The sequence below is a fragment of the Anabrus simplex genome, chromosome 1 (assembly GCF_040414725.1).
Source record: "Anabrus simplex isolate iqAnaSimp1 chromosome 1, ASM4041472v1, whole genome shotgun sequence".
NCBI classification, from domain to species: domain Eukaryota; kingdom Metazoa; phylum Arthropoda; class Insecta; order Orthoptera; family Tettigoniidae; genus Anabrus; species Anabrus simplex.
The window spans coordinates 714,324,603-714,342,004 of NC_090265.1; the positions used below are offsets into that span (position 1 = coordinate 714,324,603).

Consider the following 17,402-nt stretch of genomic DNA (forward strand, 5'->3'; position numbering starts at 1 on the left):
GGCATGGAAATTACAAAGAGATGAGGAACAGTATTGGTTTCATCATGAATAAAGATCTAGAAGGAGTCGCTGACATTCAGTATGTTAGTGAGAGAACAATAAAGGTGACTGTGCATTTAGGAAAAGAAAAACAAACTTTGGTACAGGTGTATGCACCTCAAACTGAATGTTGTAAAGAGGATAAGAACAAGTTTCTTGATGATTTGGAAAAAGTTATTAGTAAAGAGAGAGTAATCATTATAGGAGATCTGAATGCACAGATTGGGGCAGATAGAACAGGATATGAGAACGTAATGAGACCTCATGGATATGGTGGAAGAAATATAGAAGGTGAACATCTCCTTGACTTCTGTATGAGGAATGGGTTGGTGGTGAAAAATAGTTGGTTCAAGAAGAGACAGAGCCATAAGATAACACGATATTGTTGGGATGGATTACAAAAGACTGTAATTGATTATTTCATCTCAGATGAAGAAAGGAGCAGAATGGTAACAGCTGTCAGAGTAATACCCAGCGAGAGCCATGACAATGTACCAAAAGTACAGAACAGGACAATGCCAAAAATCAAAGTATGGGAACTCCAGAAAACAGATAAGAGAACTGAGGATCAGAACCAGATAAAAACCCTGTTACCAAGAGATGAAAGGAAAAATGGAGAGGCAGAATGGACCAGACTAAGGGACACATTGGTTAAGGAAGCAACTGAAGTTTGTGGAAAGACGAGTATGAAAACAAGGGAGAAGGAAACACCTTGCTGGAATGAAAGAGTGAGAACAGCAATCAGGGAAAGAAATCTCTTGTGGAAGGAAAGAGATCGGTAGAAAAATAAACCGGTTCGTACTAGAGACGAAGCAAAGATCAAAAACCTCGAACAATTATACCAAAACAAGAAACTGGACATTAAAAGAACAGTTACAGAAGAAAAGATCAAGGCATGGAATATATTTACTCAGAAACTAGAGGAAGACAGCAGAGGCAATAAGAAACTACTGTACAATGTTATCAGATGTAAAAGGAAGCCAGTGAATACCATAAAGGCACTTGAAGATGAAAATAGAAATCTGTTTAGGACAGAAAGTGACATGAGAGAAGTTCTGAAGAACCATTCTGACCACCTACTGAATAGACCAGTTGAAGAACAAAATACAGAACCGGAAATCCAAGTCTACAATAAGTAACCTCCCATCACCGGAACAGAAACTGAGGCAGCCTTAAAATCTATGCCTAAAGGAACATCTTCAGCTGCAGATGAAGTGAATGCAGACATGATGAAGGCAGCAGGCATCCAGGGTATACAGTGGCTGAACAGAGTACTAAATTCTGTATGGACAGACAACAAAATACCTGCAGATTGGAGCAAGGGCGTTATAATCCCCCTGTTTAAGAAAGGCAGCAGACGGAAACCCACCAACTATAGAGGAATAACGTTGCTGTCTCGTGGGCTAAAAATTCTATAGAAGATCATAGAAAGGAGATTGAGAACCATCATTGAACCACAGTTAGAGGAGGAGCAATATGGATTCAGAAGTAACAGATCATTAATAGATCTGCGTTTTAGCACCCGCATGCTGATGGAAAAGTATTGGGAGAAAGGCAAGAACCTGGTCATTGTATTCCTGGATATGGAAAAGGCATATGATAGTGTTATAAGAGATAAGATCTGGGAGTGCCTGAGGAAAAGAAATGTGCCTGAAGGACTGGTAAGGAAAATTCAGATGCTTTTAAAGACTGTACTAGCTGTGTACGAATTGGGGAAGGTCGATCATCATGGTTTGAGACCAAGAGTGGAGTTCAACAAGGAAGTGAATTGTTCCCACTACAGTTCATCACTGTTATGGACTATATAATGAAGAATGTAAAGGAAAAGTTAGGTGAACTGAATGCAGTGGCCTTTGCTGATGATATCATGATTTGGGGTGAAACAGAAGAGGAAGTACAGACCAGACTCAACATATGGAAATCCCCAGTTCCAGGAATATAACCTCAACATCAGCGAGACCAAGACAGTGGTGATGGCAGTCATCAGAGAAGGGCGTCCAGCAAGTGTAAAATTAGGAGACCACCAGCTAGAGTGTGTGGATAGTTTTCCTTACCTTGGAAGTGTAATCTCCAGTGATAATTTGGTCAGAAAGGAAATTACAAACAGAGTGCAAAAGGGGTCCGAATTCTACCAACAAGTAAGAACATTTTATGGTATGACATGATTCCAAAACTGGCCAAACTGATGTTTATTTCGCCATTGTAAAGTGAAAACTGATGTTTAACAGCTATTTCACACCAATATTTACCTATGGTATTGAAGCGTGCACCCTCACAAAAAGAGATTCATCAAGACTGTAAGCATCAGAGATGAAATTTCTTAGACCCATCATCCAGAAGGCCAAGATGGGCAAGTTAAGAAATGAGGAGGTGAGGAAAGAAGCTGGAATAAAGACATCCCTATTAGACAGAATTGGCACAACCAGACTATGGTGATACGGGCATGTGATGAGAATGGAGCCTACAAGAACAGCCAGAATAAATTTGGAAAGATAGGTGCAGGGGAAAAGACCTACAGGAAGACCTAAAACCCGATGGATGGACATGATCAAGGTTGATCTAATTGCCAGAGGATGGACAATGGATGATGTTCTCCATGACAAGTTGTATATGGACAGGAAGAAGTGGAAGAGGCTCATTAACAGTACCTGGGAAACCGGAACTGTACTATGATGATGATGATGACAAGGTATAGTTCAGTAATAATATTATAGGCTTTTATCTCTATTGTATATACTTACAGCTATGCAATAAACTCTTGATTTAAAGTACTGTCTGGGGTTAAAGCTAGTCTATAAACCCAGAAGTCTGTCAAATCGTTAATCTTAAGATCATTATTGACGATAAAATCAGTGATATTAATACACTTTAATGGGAACAAATTTTACATAAATAGCTTTCAGTTGTTTTCCACTTGTGAATTATTTTGTGATTATTAACTGAATTTGGCAGAAATGTTTAATGAGGCATTTATGATTGAGGTGTCATTCATGCTTTCTGTAATCATTGATTATTTCAGATCAGCTGGAACTGCTTCTTCATCATCATCTCTTTCTTCATCATTGTCAACTTTCTGACTACGCCCTCAGCGGTCTCCTTCTGGCTTAAAATTTGAAAGCCTGGATCACCTTCTTTAAAGTCTAGTTGCTGCATAATGTTATTGTCACTGACCCCACCAGCTGCTTCAAATTCTCACAAAAATCAGAAATTTGAAAACCTTTAAAAATTGTATTCTAGTTCATTTCTGGTCAATAACTCTGTCCAATTATTACCTGCTTCCATGGCTAAATAGTCAACATGTTGGCCTTTGGTCCAAGGGTCCTGGGTTTAATTCCCGGCCGGGTTGGAGATTTTAACCTTCGTTGGTTAATACCAATGGCTCAGATGCTGGGTGTCTGTTGTCTTTGGCATTACAATTCACCATAGGTCCCCATAGGTCCTCATAGATGCAAGTCACTTATAAGGTGTGAACTCAAAAGATCTGCACCAGACTTCTCCCGAGGCCACACATCATTATTATTACCTCATTCCACAAGGATACGAAAGTAGATTCACAAATTTTGAAGTGCCCCGATTCCTCTTGTATCTTCTTTGTTGTCATTTTTTGTTCTCTAAGACAAGCATAAAAAACTTCTTACTAGGCAAAATCATTGTCTGTAGTCATTTACCAAATTACAGGATATCTGGTAAATCTGAACTTCGTGGAATCAAGAGTTTACAGCACGTGCGGATTATAAGAAAATTATGTTCTTTAGATATTAGTAATTATCTCTGCTCAAGATGGCTCATTTATAACCTGAGGGCATCAGGGGAATCCCTCCATACTGGGCGAGTTGGCCATGCGGTTAGGGCCGCGCAGCTGTCAGCTTGCATCTGGGAGATAGTGGGTCCGAACCCCACTGTCGGCAGCTCTAAAGATGGTTTTCTGTGGTTTCCTATTTTCACACCAGGCAAATGCTGGGGTTGTACCTTAAGGCCACAGCCGCTTCCTTCCTGCTCCTGGGCTTTTCCTATCACATCGTCGCCATAAGACCTATCTGTGTCGGTGCGACGTAAAGCAAACTGTAAAATTGAATCCCTCCATCAAGTCACATATTGTAATAAACCCATCAAATCCTTCTATTTTCTTTTGGAAATGAATGGTTTACTGTTCCATTAATTTCAGGCTTAGATGATGAAACAGTTTCAGCAAGAAAAGTTATTGAGATTTTGCTAGGATGTGGTACTGATCATGTGTTCTTCAGGGATGCACAGGTGGTGCTAGGATGGAACTCGACCTCCTGTGCACCCTTTACCTTCACCTATTATTTTATTTGGTTCATTACATTCAGGTTAATTACTTGCTGTATATTGGCAAGAGACTTATTCTATACCAGTGTTTTTCATTTTAGTCTATGGAACACAAAATCCACCAAAACAATTCCATGAATATCTACGAGACATATTTTGCTGACTCCAAAGACACGACTCTGGTGGAACACTCATCGGCTCGCACCGTCAACGTGTATCGTGATCCGTGTAACCCAAAGCGTCCCGTCACTCATCTGTCGTGGTCTCCAGACGGGGGAACGCGTATTGCAGTGTCGCACTGCAATTTGGAATTCCAGCGAGCCCCACCTGACCTTAGCAATTTCTCTTATCTGTGGGAAGTCGGTGAGATATCATCTGAACATTGCTTGCTGTAGAGTAGTGCATCTATCCATCATACACTTGGTCATGAGAATGAAATTGTGGTATTAAGGGTAGTGGAAATGTTACAATATTTTCATTGTGTTCCTGATTTTTCCTAGGCTAAACATGTTTGATGGTCCTGGGTAGGGATGGAAAACAAGAAGCCCGAGAACTTCTCGGTATCTTGCAGAGGAAACACTTTTAATGGGACTCTCAAGAAGACTAATTATTCTTCGTAAGTCAGACGGTATGCCAACAGTGATATCATACTGTGACGTCTGGGCCCAAGAGACGGTTTGGTCTTCTCTTGATAGCCAATAACATAAGTGCACATGAGAATAAACTTTGTTAGGAGGTCTGATTTACCTCACTACCCCATGAGGCAGATAACAAAACCTGTCATTATGAACCTGAGTTTTAGATTTATGGTGGATGGGGATGAGCTGTATCTTTCTGCTTGTAATTTATTGAATACAACATATTTACCCTACATTTATTGTTATCAGGGGAAGTCATAAGCCTATATGGATTTCACAGAAGCCCCTAAAAATAGTGTTAGGTAATTTTTGTTCCTAGTGTATTCGTTTCGAAGCAAATATACATTGGGAATTATTTGCAATGAGATATTTCAAGACAGTCGAACATAGGCTAATAACTCTTGTGTACTGCAGGCTGCAGCATAAACTATGTTATGCTGATCATTTCTTTTTTTTTTTCGAATAAGTAGTTATAATTTTACAGTTAACTACAAAGTTTTTATTTTTAAAATCAAGAGAAAGCATAATTTAAAAAAATTCCATCACTCAGTTGTATTAAATTGCAAATAATATTTTAACTTCAAGTGTTCCAGCTGTATTTTATTACTTTATGTAAATAATTAGTTAATGTTAATTCTTTTTGTTAGTGGTTTGATGTTGCACTAACATATCGAAGATTTTCGGTGACACAAGGATGTGGTAGCAGCAAGGTAGGAGCTGGGCAATAATTAAGGTACAGCATCAGCATTTTCATGGTGTGAATGGGAAATTGCAGAAAACATTATTCATGGCTGCTGATGGTGGGATTCGAACCCACCGTCTCCCGAATGCAAGCTCACTGCTACGCAACCCTAACTGCTTGGCTAACTCGCTCGGATGTTAATAATCTTAAAGAAGATCCTATAGAAAGTAGTCTGAAGGCAAGAAATTCTACAAAGATGTGACCCATGTGTTATGTCAGAAAACCAAAAAAATGTGATCCTTCAAGAGTGAAATATTTACAACACATTGTAATTTGCTCATGCATGTACAGAGCTCAAAATTATTCCTTTTGACTTGTGAGGGGTTATGAGATTCTCAAGATTTTGGCTGCTGGCCTCGAGAAAAATTCTCATCCCTACTCCTGAGTTTTATAGTTTATAGATGTGCATGCTCAACTAGTGGCAGTTATACATCAACAGCACATAGCACCGTATTGGGAGGTGGGGTTACGAGAGCGTCCTGAGGTATTGTGGCACTGTTCACTGTTATGTTTCAGACAGGTCGAGTCTAACCATCGCCGTCTTGGTCTACCTCTACTTCTCTTACCATCCATAACAGAGTCCATTATTCTCCTAGGTAACCTATCCTCCTCCATTCGCCTCACATGACCCCACCACCGAAGTCGGTTTATGCATACAGCTTAATCCATCGAGTTCCTTCCTAAATTAGCCCCTATGTACAGTTGTGGCCTCTGGCTATTCGCATACTCACAAGTGCGCACCCAAATTGGCTTACATGCATGGTATTTATCTGTTTATTTATTCATTCATGTATTTATCTATTACCAACACAGATGTTTCTCCAATTATAGGTGGCTTAGTCACTGTACAGTATTTTAATTATTAAAAATTACACATGTTAGGAAGAACCTAATGTCTAAAAATTAAAAATATATAAAATTATTTAGAAGAAAAGCACCAATGGATATGTACATTACATTAATATATTTTTTAAAATCTGAAATAGTCATATCACCTATGATAATATCTAAAAATAAATAAAATTAATAATTAGTATCTACATCATGAAAGAAGTACATTAACTCTAGTCTTAAATTGATACGAGTTAGGAAATCAGCTGACAAAAATTAACCACATACATACATTATCATGATAGACTGTTATGCCTTTCGGTGTTCATTCTGCAAGCCTCTGTGAATTTACTAAACGTTGCCACAATCCTCGATTTGCAACTATTGTCGCGGCCACCAAATTAGGCGGGTGAGGAAAACTGCGCTGTCGTCAGATATGGGAACGGCGAAGCGACAGATGGTCGTGAGTCGCTTACCTCCGAGCACGGATTGGCAACGCTGATCGTGCAGTACTGTCTAATTAAAGCCCATCCGCTCCAGTCCACCTTACCCGAGCCATTCCTTGTCATGCGGCTGTTGAGCTCGCACCGTAAGTGCAGTTAAAGATAGATAGTGAATGTGTTTAGCCTGGTGTTTCTTCGGGTCTGTTATCTTAAGAGGACGAAGTAAGTGCAAGAAACGAACAAGAAACTCCCCTGAAGCATCGTCGGTTGGAAGGGCTTAAGAAGAAGGATTTAGCCAGCCAGACAAAATCCGTAATAGTGAATGTATTGCAATACATGCAGAAGCTGGCTGAATCAAATATTCTGCAGACTGTGAACTTCAAGAAAAGCAAAGAATTGACTGCAAAGGTGTGTAATGTTTGCCTTCGCTCAGTCCAGAGATGTGTTAATGAAGCGAAATATTCACCCAACCAAAAAATACTTTCATCTCCAAGGAAAAACTTGATGAATTGGCTCTCTCTTGGGGCCATGAGGTAGTAAGGTTGGCACCCTACCACTGCCAATACAATCCAATTGAATTGATTTGGGCTCAAGTCAAGAGATAAGTGGCAGAGAGGAACAAGACATTCAAAATAAAGGATGTAGAAAAACTCACGTCAGAAGCCATCGACCGTGTGATTGCTGCAGATTGGGAAAAGTGCTTCAATCGCCCGTAAAATCTTCAAGCAGATGATTGGGCCAAGGAAATAGTATGGGGATGAAAGAATGGAGCCATTCGTCATCAGTGTAAATGACGACTCGACAGATAGTGAGACGAGTGATGACAGTGACTAAGAAATCTTAGACTGCCTTGTAGCTAGAAACCGATTCTTAATTCATTGTAAATTAATGTAAACCTATTCTTTAAAATAGTTATTTTTCTATATTACTCAGTCCAATATACAGTATTCAAATATTTAAAGTTATAATGTAATAAAACTGATACAGATTAATATGTAATCCGACCATATGTACGACGTCCTGCAGCCCGTGCTGGCGCGCGAGCCCCGAACTGCCTCAGCTGACGACATTTACATGATCGCTTTTCGAGCCATTTTCCAGGCAAACTACAAGACTCATGGAAATATGTTTCAAATAAAATATACAAGTCAGGCAATTTTTTACACTTTTCCCGCAGACAAAATTTTATTGGCTGAAAAAATAAAAACTTGGCCGCTTACTAAAATTTTCTATACATGATTCTACGGATTAAAATTTACTCGTTAAATATTTTATGTTTTATGATTATTTAAAGTGGTTTATATGAAAATAGTTATACCACTGAAATCAGAAGTCTTTTCTGAAGCTTGTAGTATAATTTGTTTTGAGACATTGTATGAAGTAACATGAGGAGCTTGAGAGAGAACAATCTGCCTCTCGTTCCGAAATTATGTGTTCAGTTAGACATTTCTTCGCCAGTTTGCTACATAACCTTGGCAACAGCGTAATTTCTCTGACCCACCTAATTTGGTGGCCGCGACAATAGTGTTGTGGCCTCATTTAGTTCTATACCTTTTATCTTTAAAAACGTTAGAAACCGAGTCTAACCATCGCCGTCTTGGTCTACCTCTACTTCTCTTACCATCCATAACAGAGTCCATTATTCTCCTAGGTAACCTATCCTCCTCCATTCGCCTCACATGACCCCACCACAGGAGCCAGTTTATGCGTACAGCTTCATCCATCGAGTTCATTCCTAAATTAGCCTTTATCTCCTCATTCCAAGTACCCTCCTGCCATTGTTCCCACCTGTTTGTACCAGCAATCATTCTTGCTATTTTCATGTCTGTTACTCCTAACTTATGAATAAGATATCCTGAGTCCACCCACCTTTCGCTCCCGTAAAGCAAAGTTGGTCTGAAAACAGACTGATGTAAAGATAGTTTCATCTGGGAGCTGACTTCCTTCTTACAGAATACTGTTGATCTCAACTGCAAGCTCACTGCATTAGCTTTACGACACCTTGATTCAATCTCACTTACTATATTGCCACCCTGGGAGAACACACAACCTACATTCTTGAAATTATCAACCTATTCTAGCTTTGTATCACCAATCTGACATTCAATTCTGTTGAATTTCTTACCTACTGACATCAGTTTAGTCTTTGAGAGGCTAATTTTCATACCATACTCATTGCACCTATTTTCAAGTTCCAAGATATTAGACTGCAGGCTTTCGGCACAATCTGCCATTAAGACCAAGTCGATGATCCATATAAACTATGAACAGCAAAGGTGAAAGATTACAGCCTTGTCTGACCCCTGTAAGTACCCTGAACCAAGAACTCATTCTACCATCAATTCTCACTGAAGCCCAATTGTCAACATAAATCCCTTTGATTGATTTTAATCTACCTTTAATTCCATACTCCCCCAGTATAGCGAACATCTTTTCCCTCGGTACCCTGTCATATGGTTTCTCTAGATCTACAAAACATAAACACAACTGCCTAGTCATCTCATTGCATTTTTCAGTTACCTGGTGCATACTGAAAATCTGATCCTGACTGCCTCTCTGTGGTCTGAAACCACACTGGTTTTCATCCAACTTCCTCTGAACGACTGATCGCACCCTCCCTTCCAAGATGCCAGTGAATACTTTGCCTGGTATACTAATCAATGAGATACTGCGATAGTTGTTGCAATCCTTCCTGTTCCCTTGCTTATAGATAGGTGCAATTACTGCTTTTGTCCAATCTGAAGGTACCTTACCAACACTCCATGCTAATTTTACTACTCTGTGAAGCCATTTCTCCCTGCCTTCCCACTATACTTCACCATTTCAGGTCTAATTTTATCTATTCCTGCTGCTTTATGACAATGGAGCTTATTTACCATCCTTTCCACTTCCTCAAGCATAATTTCACCAATATCATTTTCCTCCTCCCCATGAGCTTGGCTGTTCGCAACACCACCAGGAAGATTTTCTTTTATTTTGAGAAGATGTTCAAAATATTCCCTCCACCTCTCCAGTGATTCTCTGGGATCTATTATGAGTTCACCTGAATTACTCAAAACACTGTTCATTTCCTTTTTCCCTCCCTTCCTAAGATTCTTTATTACTGTCCAGAAAGGTTTCCTTACTGCTTGACCTAGCCTTTCCAGGTTATTACCAAAATCTTCCCACGACTTGTTTTTGGATTCAACAACTATTTGTTTTGCTCTGTTTTCATCTACGTACAAATCCTTGTCTACCTCAGCCCTTGTTTGGAGCAATTTCTAATAAGCCTTCTTTTTATGTTTACAAGCTGCTCTCACTTCATCATTCCACCAAGATGTTCGCATTTTCCCATCTTTACACACAGTTGTTCTTAGGCATTCCCTTGCTGTTTTTACTACAGCATCCCTGTATGCCACCCATTCACTTTCTATATCCTGAACCTGCTTACTGTCTACTGTTTGAAACTTCTCACTAATGATATCTATGTACTTCTGTCTAATTTCCTCATCCTGGAGATTTTCTACCCTTATTCGTTTGCAGACAGATTTCACTTTCTCTACCCTAGGCCTAGAGATACTTAGTTCACTACAGATCAGATAGTGGTCTGTATCATCGAAAAATCCCTGGAAAACTCGTACATTCCTAACAGATTTCCTGAATTTGAAGTCGGTTAAGATATAGTCTATTATGGATCTGGTACTCCTAGCCTCCCATGTGTAGTGGTGAATAGCCTTATGCTTGAAGAATGTATTCATAACTGCTAAACCCATACTAGCACAGAAGTCCAGCAAACGCTTCCCATTCCCATTAGCTTCCATATCTTCCCCACATTTACCAATCACCCTTCCGTATCCTTCAGTTCTATTCCCAACTCTCGCATTGAAATCGCCCATTAGCACTATTCTATCCTTGCTGTTGACCCTGACCACGATGTCACTCAATGCTTCATAAAACTTGTCAACATCCTTGTCTGCACCCTCACATGGTGAATACACAGAGACAATTCTAATCCTAATTCCTCCAACTGACAAATCTACCCACATCATTCGCTCATTTATGTGCCTAACAGAAACTATGTTGCGTGCAGTGGTATTCCTGATAAAGAACTCTACCCCAGACTCTGTCCTTCCGTTTCTAACACCCTTCAAGTACACTTTATAATCTCCTATCTCTTCCTCGTTATCTCCCCTTACCCGAATATCACTTACTCCTAGCACATCCAGATGCATCCTCTTTGCTGACTTAGCCAGTTCTACTTTCTTTCTTCCATAAGCCCCATTAATATTGATAGCTCCCCATCGAATTCCATTTTGTTCACCAAGTTGTTTCCAAGGAGTCCCTCGCCTGTCAAATGGGAGTGGGACTCCGTTACTCCCATAGGTCCGAGGCTTGCTTAAAATGTTCTGAGCTCAGTAAATTCATGAAGCAGGATGCTACCCTACTTGCACATAGTCCAAGTGAGGATCTCTCCTCTAACGGGTTATGGACCACCGGTGAATTGTATAGTCCTAGCCGTCTGAGCACAAGAAGGGCCATGACTCAGAATATGTCCAAGATGCCCACTCCCATTCCATAGCAACTGGTATCCCGACTCTCAGGACCACTTACTAGGCCACTCTTCCGTTGCCCACGGTTCACGAACTAGGACGTGACTACAATAACCCACACCATGAAAAGAAAAAAGAAAACATTAAAGAGGGAAAGAAAAGCAGGAAATACATATGTTTGATAAGAGAAGAAGTATGGCAGTCAGTATCAACAGCACACTAAAACTTAAGTGCAACTAGACTCCAGTAATTAACGCTTTTTGCCGTTTTTCGTACATTATATTTTCTGGATGTAAATTTCAGTTGTGGCTTTATAAATAACATTCATACAGTGATTCATTTTGTAATCAAATCTGAACATTATAATTAGCAGAAGAGTGAAAATCAGTATGGCAGGGCTTACTTACAAGCAAATTATACAGTGAACACATCTTCAACAGTGGAGAATTCTTATAAAATTACTTTTCCCAGTAATAAGGGTTACAAAGTGATTTATAAAGTATAGGTTAGCTTCTGGATGTTCTGTCATTATTTAGTTGCCTAGGACTCAGTTCTATTATTTAACAGTTTATATAAAAAGTAGAGGAGTTTAAATTATTTGGTGTATTAATCACTGAGCAAAACTGAAGGCAACAGGAACACCAAGGTAGAATTGAGAATGCAAATAAGGCAATTTACTCTATGAGTCCTGCATGTCCAGCCCAGCGCAGTCTGTTGGATTCTATCACACCCATTATACTGTGTTGTTGAGAGAGGGTGTAAATCTAATTAGATCTTTTCTGCCAGCTTTGAGAGATAGGACTGAACCCTGGGTCAAATATTTTTCTATAAACTTTATAAACTTGCAACGGCTCCACGTTTTTAATAAGGAATGCAAAAATGATTATCTACAATACAATAATTCAACCACTACATCTGTATGGTCCGAGACATGAAGTATAACCATGAAAGAGCAGCAGCAGTTGCAAGTCTTTGAGAATAAAGTTTATAGAAAAATATTTGGCCCATGGTTTGATCCTATCTCTCAAAACTGGCAGAAAAGATCTAATTAGATTTACACCCTCTCTCAACAACATGCTATAATGGGTGTGATAGAATCCAACAGACTGCACTGGGCTGGACATGTACTGAGGATGCAGGATAACAGAGCACCAGTAGATCTATGCAAGGGATCTCTTAATGGGAAGAGACCTTCAGGAAGACCCCGAAGCACCTGGAAGAAGGAGATCAACAGGGTATGCTGGGCCCTCCAAATTGATAACTGGGAAGAGCAGGCTCAAGATCGAAAAGGATGAAAGAGGATTGTGAGATCGGCATGGGAACTTCATGTCGCTCAGAAGCCTATGGAGTGAGTGACTGAGTAATATAAAAAGGTTTGTTGTGACATCTCCCTCCTGTTTATTAATGGTATATACTCATATTCTTTCATAAGGTCAACATAATGTACAAGGCCACATGGTCAAATCTATATCTGTTTTCGGCGCAAGATAGTGATGTTCTGTTTACTCTCTTGACTGTGATTATTGTGTTTTGAACATTAACTGAATTGCTACGATATGATACAATGTTAATTTTTTGCCTGTGTTCAATATATTAGTTGTTTTAAGATCTTCGCTAATTGGCTGATGATGACACTTGAAATGTGTTGAAACCGGTCCCAATAAACAGGTTGTAACTACTTTTTAGTTCAACTTACTACGGAGTATTGAAAGGTGGATCCTTCCCTATAATAGTGTACATCTTCCTAGTGTATGTAGTGTGTATACTGCGGAGCTTTATGCCATCTTAGAGGCTCTACAGTTTGCAGTGCATGATGAAAGAAGCCACTTTCTTATGTGTACCAACTCGTTAAGCTCTCTGCAGTCTATTGAAGCCTGTTTCTCGCAACACCCACTGGTGTAGCAGATTCATGACCTTCTAGCCAGGTTAAGTGATGCTGGCACCAGAATTACTTTCGCGCGGCTTCCAAGTCACGTTGGGATTGCAGGAAACGAACTTGTGGATGAAGCTGCAAAGGAAGTGGTACTTTTACCTCCAAGAGCTGTCAGTATACCTGTTAAAGATATTTGTTCTCAGCTACACCGAACCATCTTGGCGTGCTGGGAATCGGAGTGGCTAGCTATCTGAACTCCCAACAAGCTGAGATCAATTAAGAAGACAACTACCGTGTGGCGGTCCTCTTTCCGGCCTTCACGGAGAGAGGCCATAGTATTGTGTAGGCTGAGGATAGGTCATTTACAATCTACGCATTCTTATCTCCTAAAGAGGGAAGACCCCCCAGTGTGTTCTTGTGGTGCCGACTTCACCGTGGCCCACATCCTCACAGAGTGCACCGATCTCTCTGTAGAAGTCGACACCATTTTGTAACTTCATATTTATTAAATTGTGTTGTGACTTCGTGCCTGATAGTATATGCAGGCCGGCTCACTTAACTGTTCACCTCTTCTCGTAAACATTTTGAGACAGTGCCGAACTTTGCGTGTGTTGTGCTACTATTCAGAAGATTGCGCCTTACTTCATATAAGTGATTGACCTTCTACTTCTTCTAGATTTTACGATTTAAAATCGCACAGTGCCAATCCCCATTATCTTATATTGCCTCTTCAACTGTTTTGTGAAAGACTCATTCTTTAATTTCTTATTTACCTATGCATTGTTTTTGCATTTTATTCGGCTGATGATGACCCAGATTGGGGTCGAAATCGGTACCGCTTCCACTTATGATTAAATAGAAATGTAACACTACATTTCTTATTTATTTGTATTGAATAGGTTGAACTACGTTATTTGTTACTTCAATTTGACTGCATGAACCACTCGAACACATACTAGCCAATGATGCGACTACTGCTGATCTCGTCATCTGCTTTTTGTGAGACAGTGGACTAATCAAGGGTATATAAATTACAAGTGAACTGTTACTCAGAGAACGCAGGTTCCCTTTTTATTCGTTAGTAATTTTTTGACCTAATTCAATATTTTTTTTTGTTTTATTTTGTACTGCGTTTCCAAATTCCTTTGTTGAATAAATAATTTTGTTTTTAATTTAAATTTCTTTTCCACTAATTTGTTCAGAGAAGATGATTACCTCATTATACTTCCTCTTAAAACAAAAATCACCACCACCACTGTTGAAAGGCCCTGGCTGCTTAATAATGTTATCATCCCAAATAAGCTTTTTGGATTTCAGATGCATGCTTGGTGGATTGCTCAGTACTGAGTGAATCGGAAGGTGTTTTAAGTCAGGACAGATGTAAGTTTTCCAAGTTTGAGGTTTTACTGTACTTGGGAAAGTTTGCTTTTCCACTCTAAGACTGTATAGAATCAGGGGAGGTACTTTTAATCATTCTGAACATGCTTTTAGAACATAGGGAGGTATTCCGTCAGGACTTCAAGATCGTTTCGGTTTCAAATTTTAAGTTGCGTCTTTGTTTTCATCTTCGTGAATATCACATAATGTTACAGGATAATTTACTAGAAAATCTAATGATTCTGATATTTCATTTGAAGAGAGAGATGCAGAATAAATTGAGCTAAAGTTACTGTGCAAAACCATCCGATATATACTAAGCATTATCCAACATCCTGTTATTTAATTTTAGTACCTGTGAAGAGCTGCAAGGTTGGCTCGGAAAATAATGCACCACAATTTTTTTTCTCAGCTCCCAACAAAGGTACGAATGCAAAACTTTAGATATGAATTCTTTGAAGTTTTCAGAGTGCGCTTCCAACAGATAGCGTACTTGCAACAAAGATTCAACATGGCGTCTGTAAGTGATGTATGTTATAAGCAGCGTGTCATCATTGCATTTCTCTCTGTGTAGCAAGAAACGGTTGGAAACATTCACAAACGTTTATGTGCAGTTTATGAAGCATCAGCATTCAACAGAAGTACGGTGAGACCATCTGAAAGTGGTTCAGCATAGCTCCAAGATTTACAATGGTTGGGGAGGCCACCCATGTGGCTGTCACGTCTGACAAGATGGAGCGTGGTGATGTACTCATTCGCGGGGACCGACGCAGAACAACTCGACAGTTGACATGGGAGCTGTCAATCAGCAAAGGAAGTGTGGGTGTAATCATCAGTGCTCTTGATTACGCAAGAAAGTGTTCACGATGGGTTCCGCGCCGGCTTACGGAGGAAAACAAAACTCTCAGAAAAAACATTTCTTGTGCATTGCTGCAACATTTTGAAGCTGACAGGGAAGCCTTTTTGTTGTGGATTGTGACAGGTGATGAAATCTGAGTTCACCATTTTGAGCCCGAAACAAAACGGCAATCGAAGGAATAGCGCCATTCTGACTCACCACAGAAGAAAAAATTCATAGCAACTGCTTCGCTGGTAAGGTCATGATCACTGTGTTTTGGAACTATGATGGTGAGAGGCACCATCATTAATTCTGAGGCTTATGTTAACACATTAACCAAACTCAAGAAGCACTTCCAGGTCATTACAACCCAGGTGATTGTTTGCTTCAACATGATATTGCACGCCGTCACACAAGTTTGAGGACGTTGGAACACATCATAAAACAGGGTTGGACAGTGTTACCCCATTAGCTATAGACCTGACCTAGCTCCCTCAGACTTTCACTTGTTTGGGCCATTGAAGAATGCCATTTGTAGGAGACATTTTGAGGATGACAAAGAGGTGATTCGCACAGTCAAGAAATGGCTTCATGAACAGAACAAGGAGTGGTACTGCCAGGGCACACACGCTCTTGTGTCTCACTGTAGGAAGGCCATAGAACAAGAAGGAGATGCGTGGAAAAATAGGGAGTGTAGAAGAAACATCATTCTTTCTTGTGTATAAGTTTCATTGTGTTCAATTGTTGAAGAAGAAAATGTTGTGCATTAGTTTCTGGGCTACCCTTGTACTTTTGCTGCTTCTTTTACTGTTGATATAACTCCAGAATGATTTGCTATTGTTTGAAATGTTTTCCTTAATCTGAGACATAGATTACTTAATATGAATGAATGAATGAATTTTTTGTGAATTTTATTTTAAATTAAAGAACATTCAAGAAGATACAAGTTTCTGATCATGTAAACTGTAGGTCCCGCAGTGTAGGGGTCGCTTCCCAGCCTCTTATCCAGAGGTACCGGATTTGATTCCCAGCCAGGTCAGGTTTTTTTACCCAGATCTGAGAGTTGGTTTGAGGTCCACTCAGCCTACGTGATTACGATCTGACAGTGAGACAGCAGCCCCAGTCTAAAAAGTCAAGAATTAATGGTCGAGAGGATTCATTGTGTCAACCACATGACACCTCGTAATCTGCAGGCCTCTGGGCTGAGCAGCAGTCGGTTGGTAGGCCATGGCCCTTCCTGACTGTTGCGCAGTGGGGTTGGTTGATGTAAAGTAACTATGTTTCTAGCTTACATGCACTTTCCTCATTGCTTTTGTTTCCTCTCCTGAGCATGTTGTTTCCTGGCAGAATTGTGACATTGGGATCATGCAAGCATTCCTGTGAGTTTGTGGAACCAAGACTGCTAGCAGGGAGCAGTGGGGTAAGGCAGACTCTTTTAAAGGACATTTGGAGACAAGACTATGAATTGCGATACATTCTGCACATGCGTTATTGCGAGTTGCAGTAGGTGGTGTAGGAAACCTTCACAGAGTCAGAAGAACCATCACTACCGCTGGCTGATGTCAGGGTGCGGCACTTCCTGGAGCCCCTAATTACTCTCTCACGCCCAGTCAGGTGCATTACTCGCACTTGCCAGACCAGGCCAGTTGAGTGAAAGGTTTCTTACAGTGTGGAGCCTTTGCCGCCCCACTACTTGCCCACATGCATCTCTCCTTCATTTTTGGTAAGAGCTAAATGTGCCAGCAGAAAAGACCGTAGGATGGAATTATTCATTGCCATGTGGTCTAAACTGTTATACGGAG

General features: G+C 40.1%; 1 protein-coding gene across 1 annotated transcript in view; it reads left to right on the plus strand.

The window, feature by feature from the left end:
- The window catches only part of LOC136856761 (dynein intermediate chain 3, ciliary), a 153,387-nt gene that overhangs the window by 5,907 nt on the left and 130,078 nt on the right, over positions 1–17,402 (plus strand). Inside the window, exon 3 of the mRNA XM_068230495.1 lies at positions 4,431–4,692. Coding sequence (XP_068086596.1) covers positions 4,431–4,692 — 262 coding nt within the window. The remainder of the gene's footprint in view (positions 1–4,430; positions 4,693–17,402) is intronic.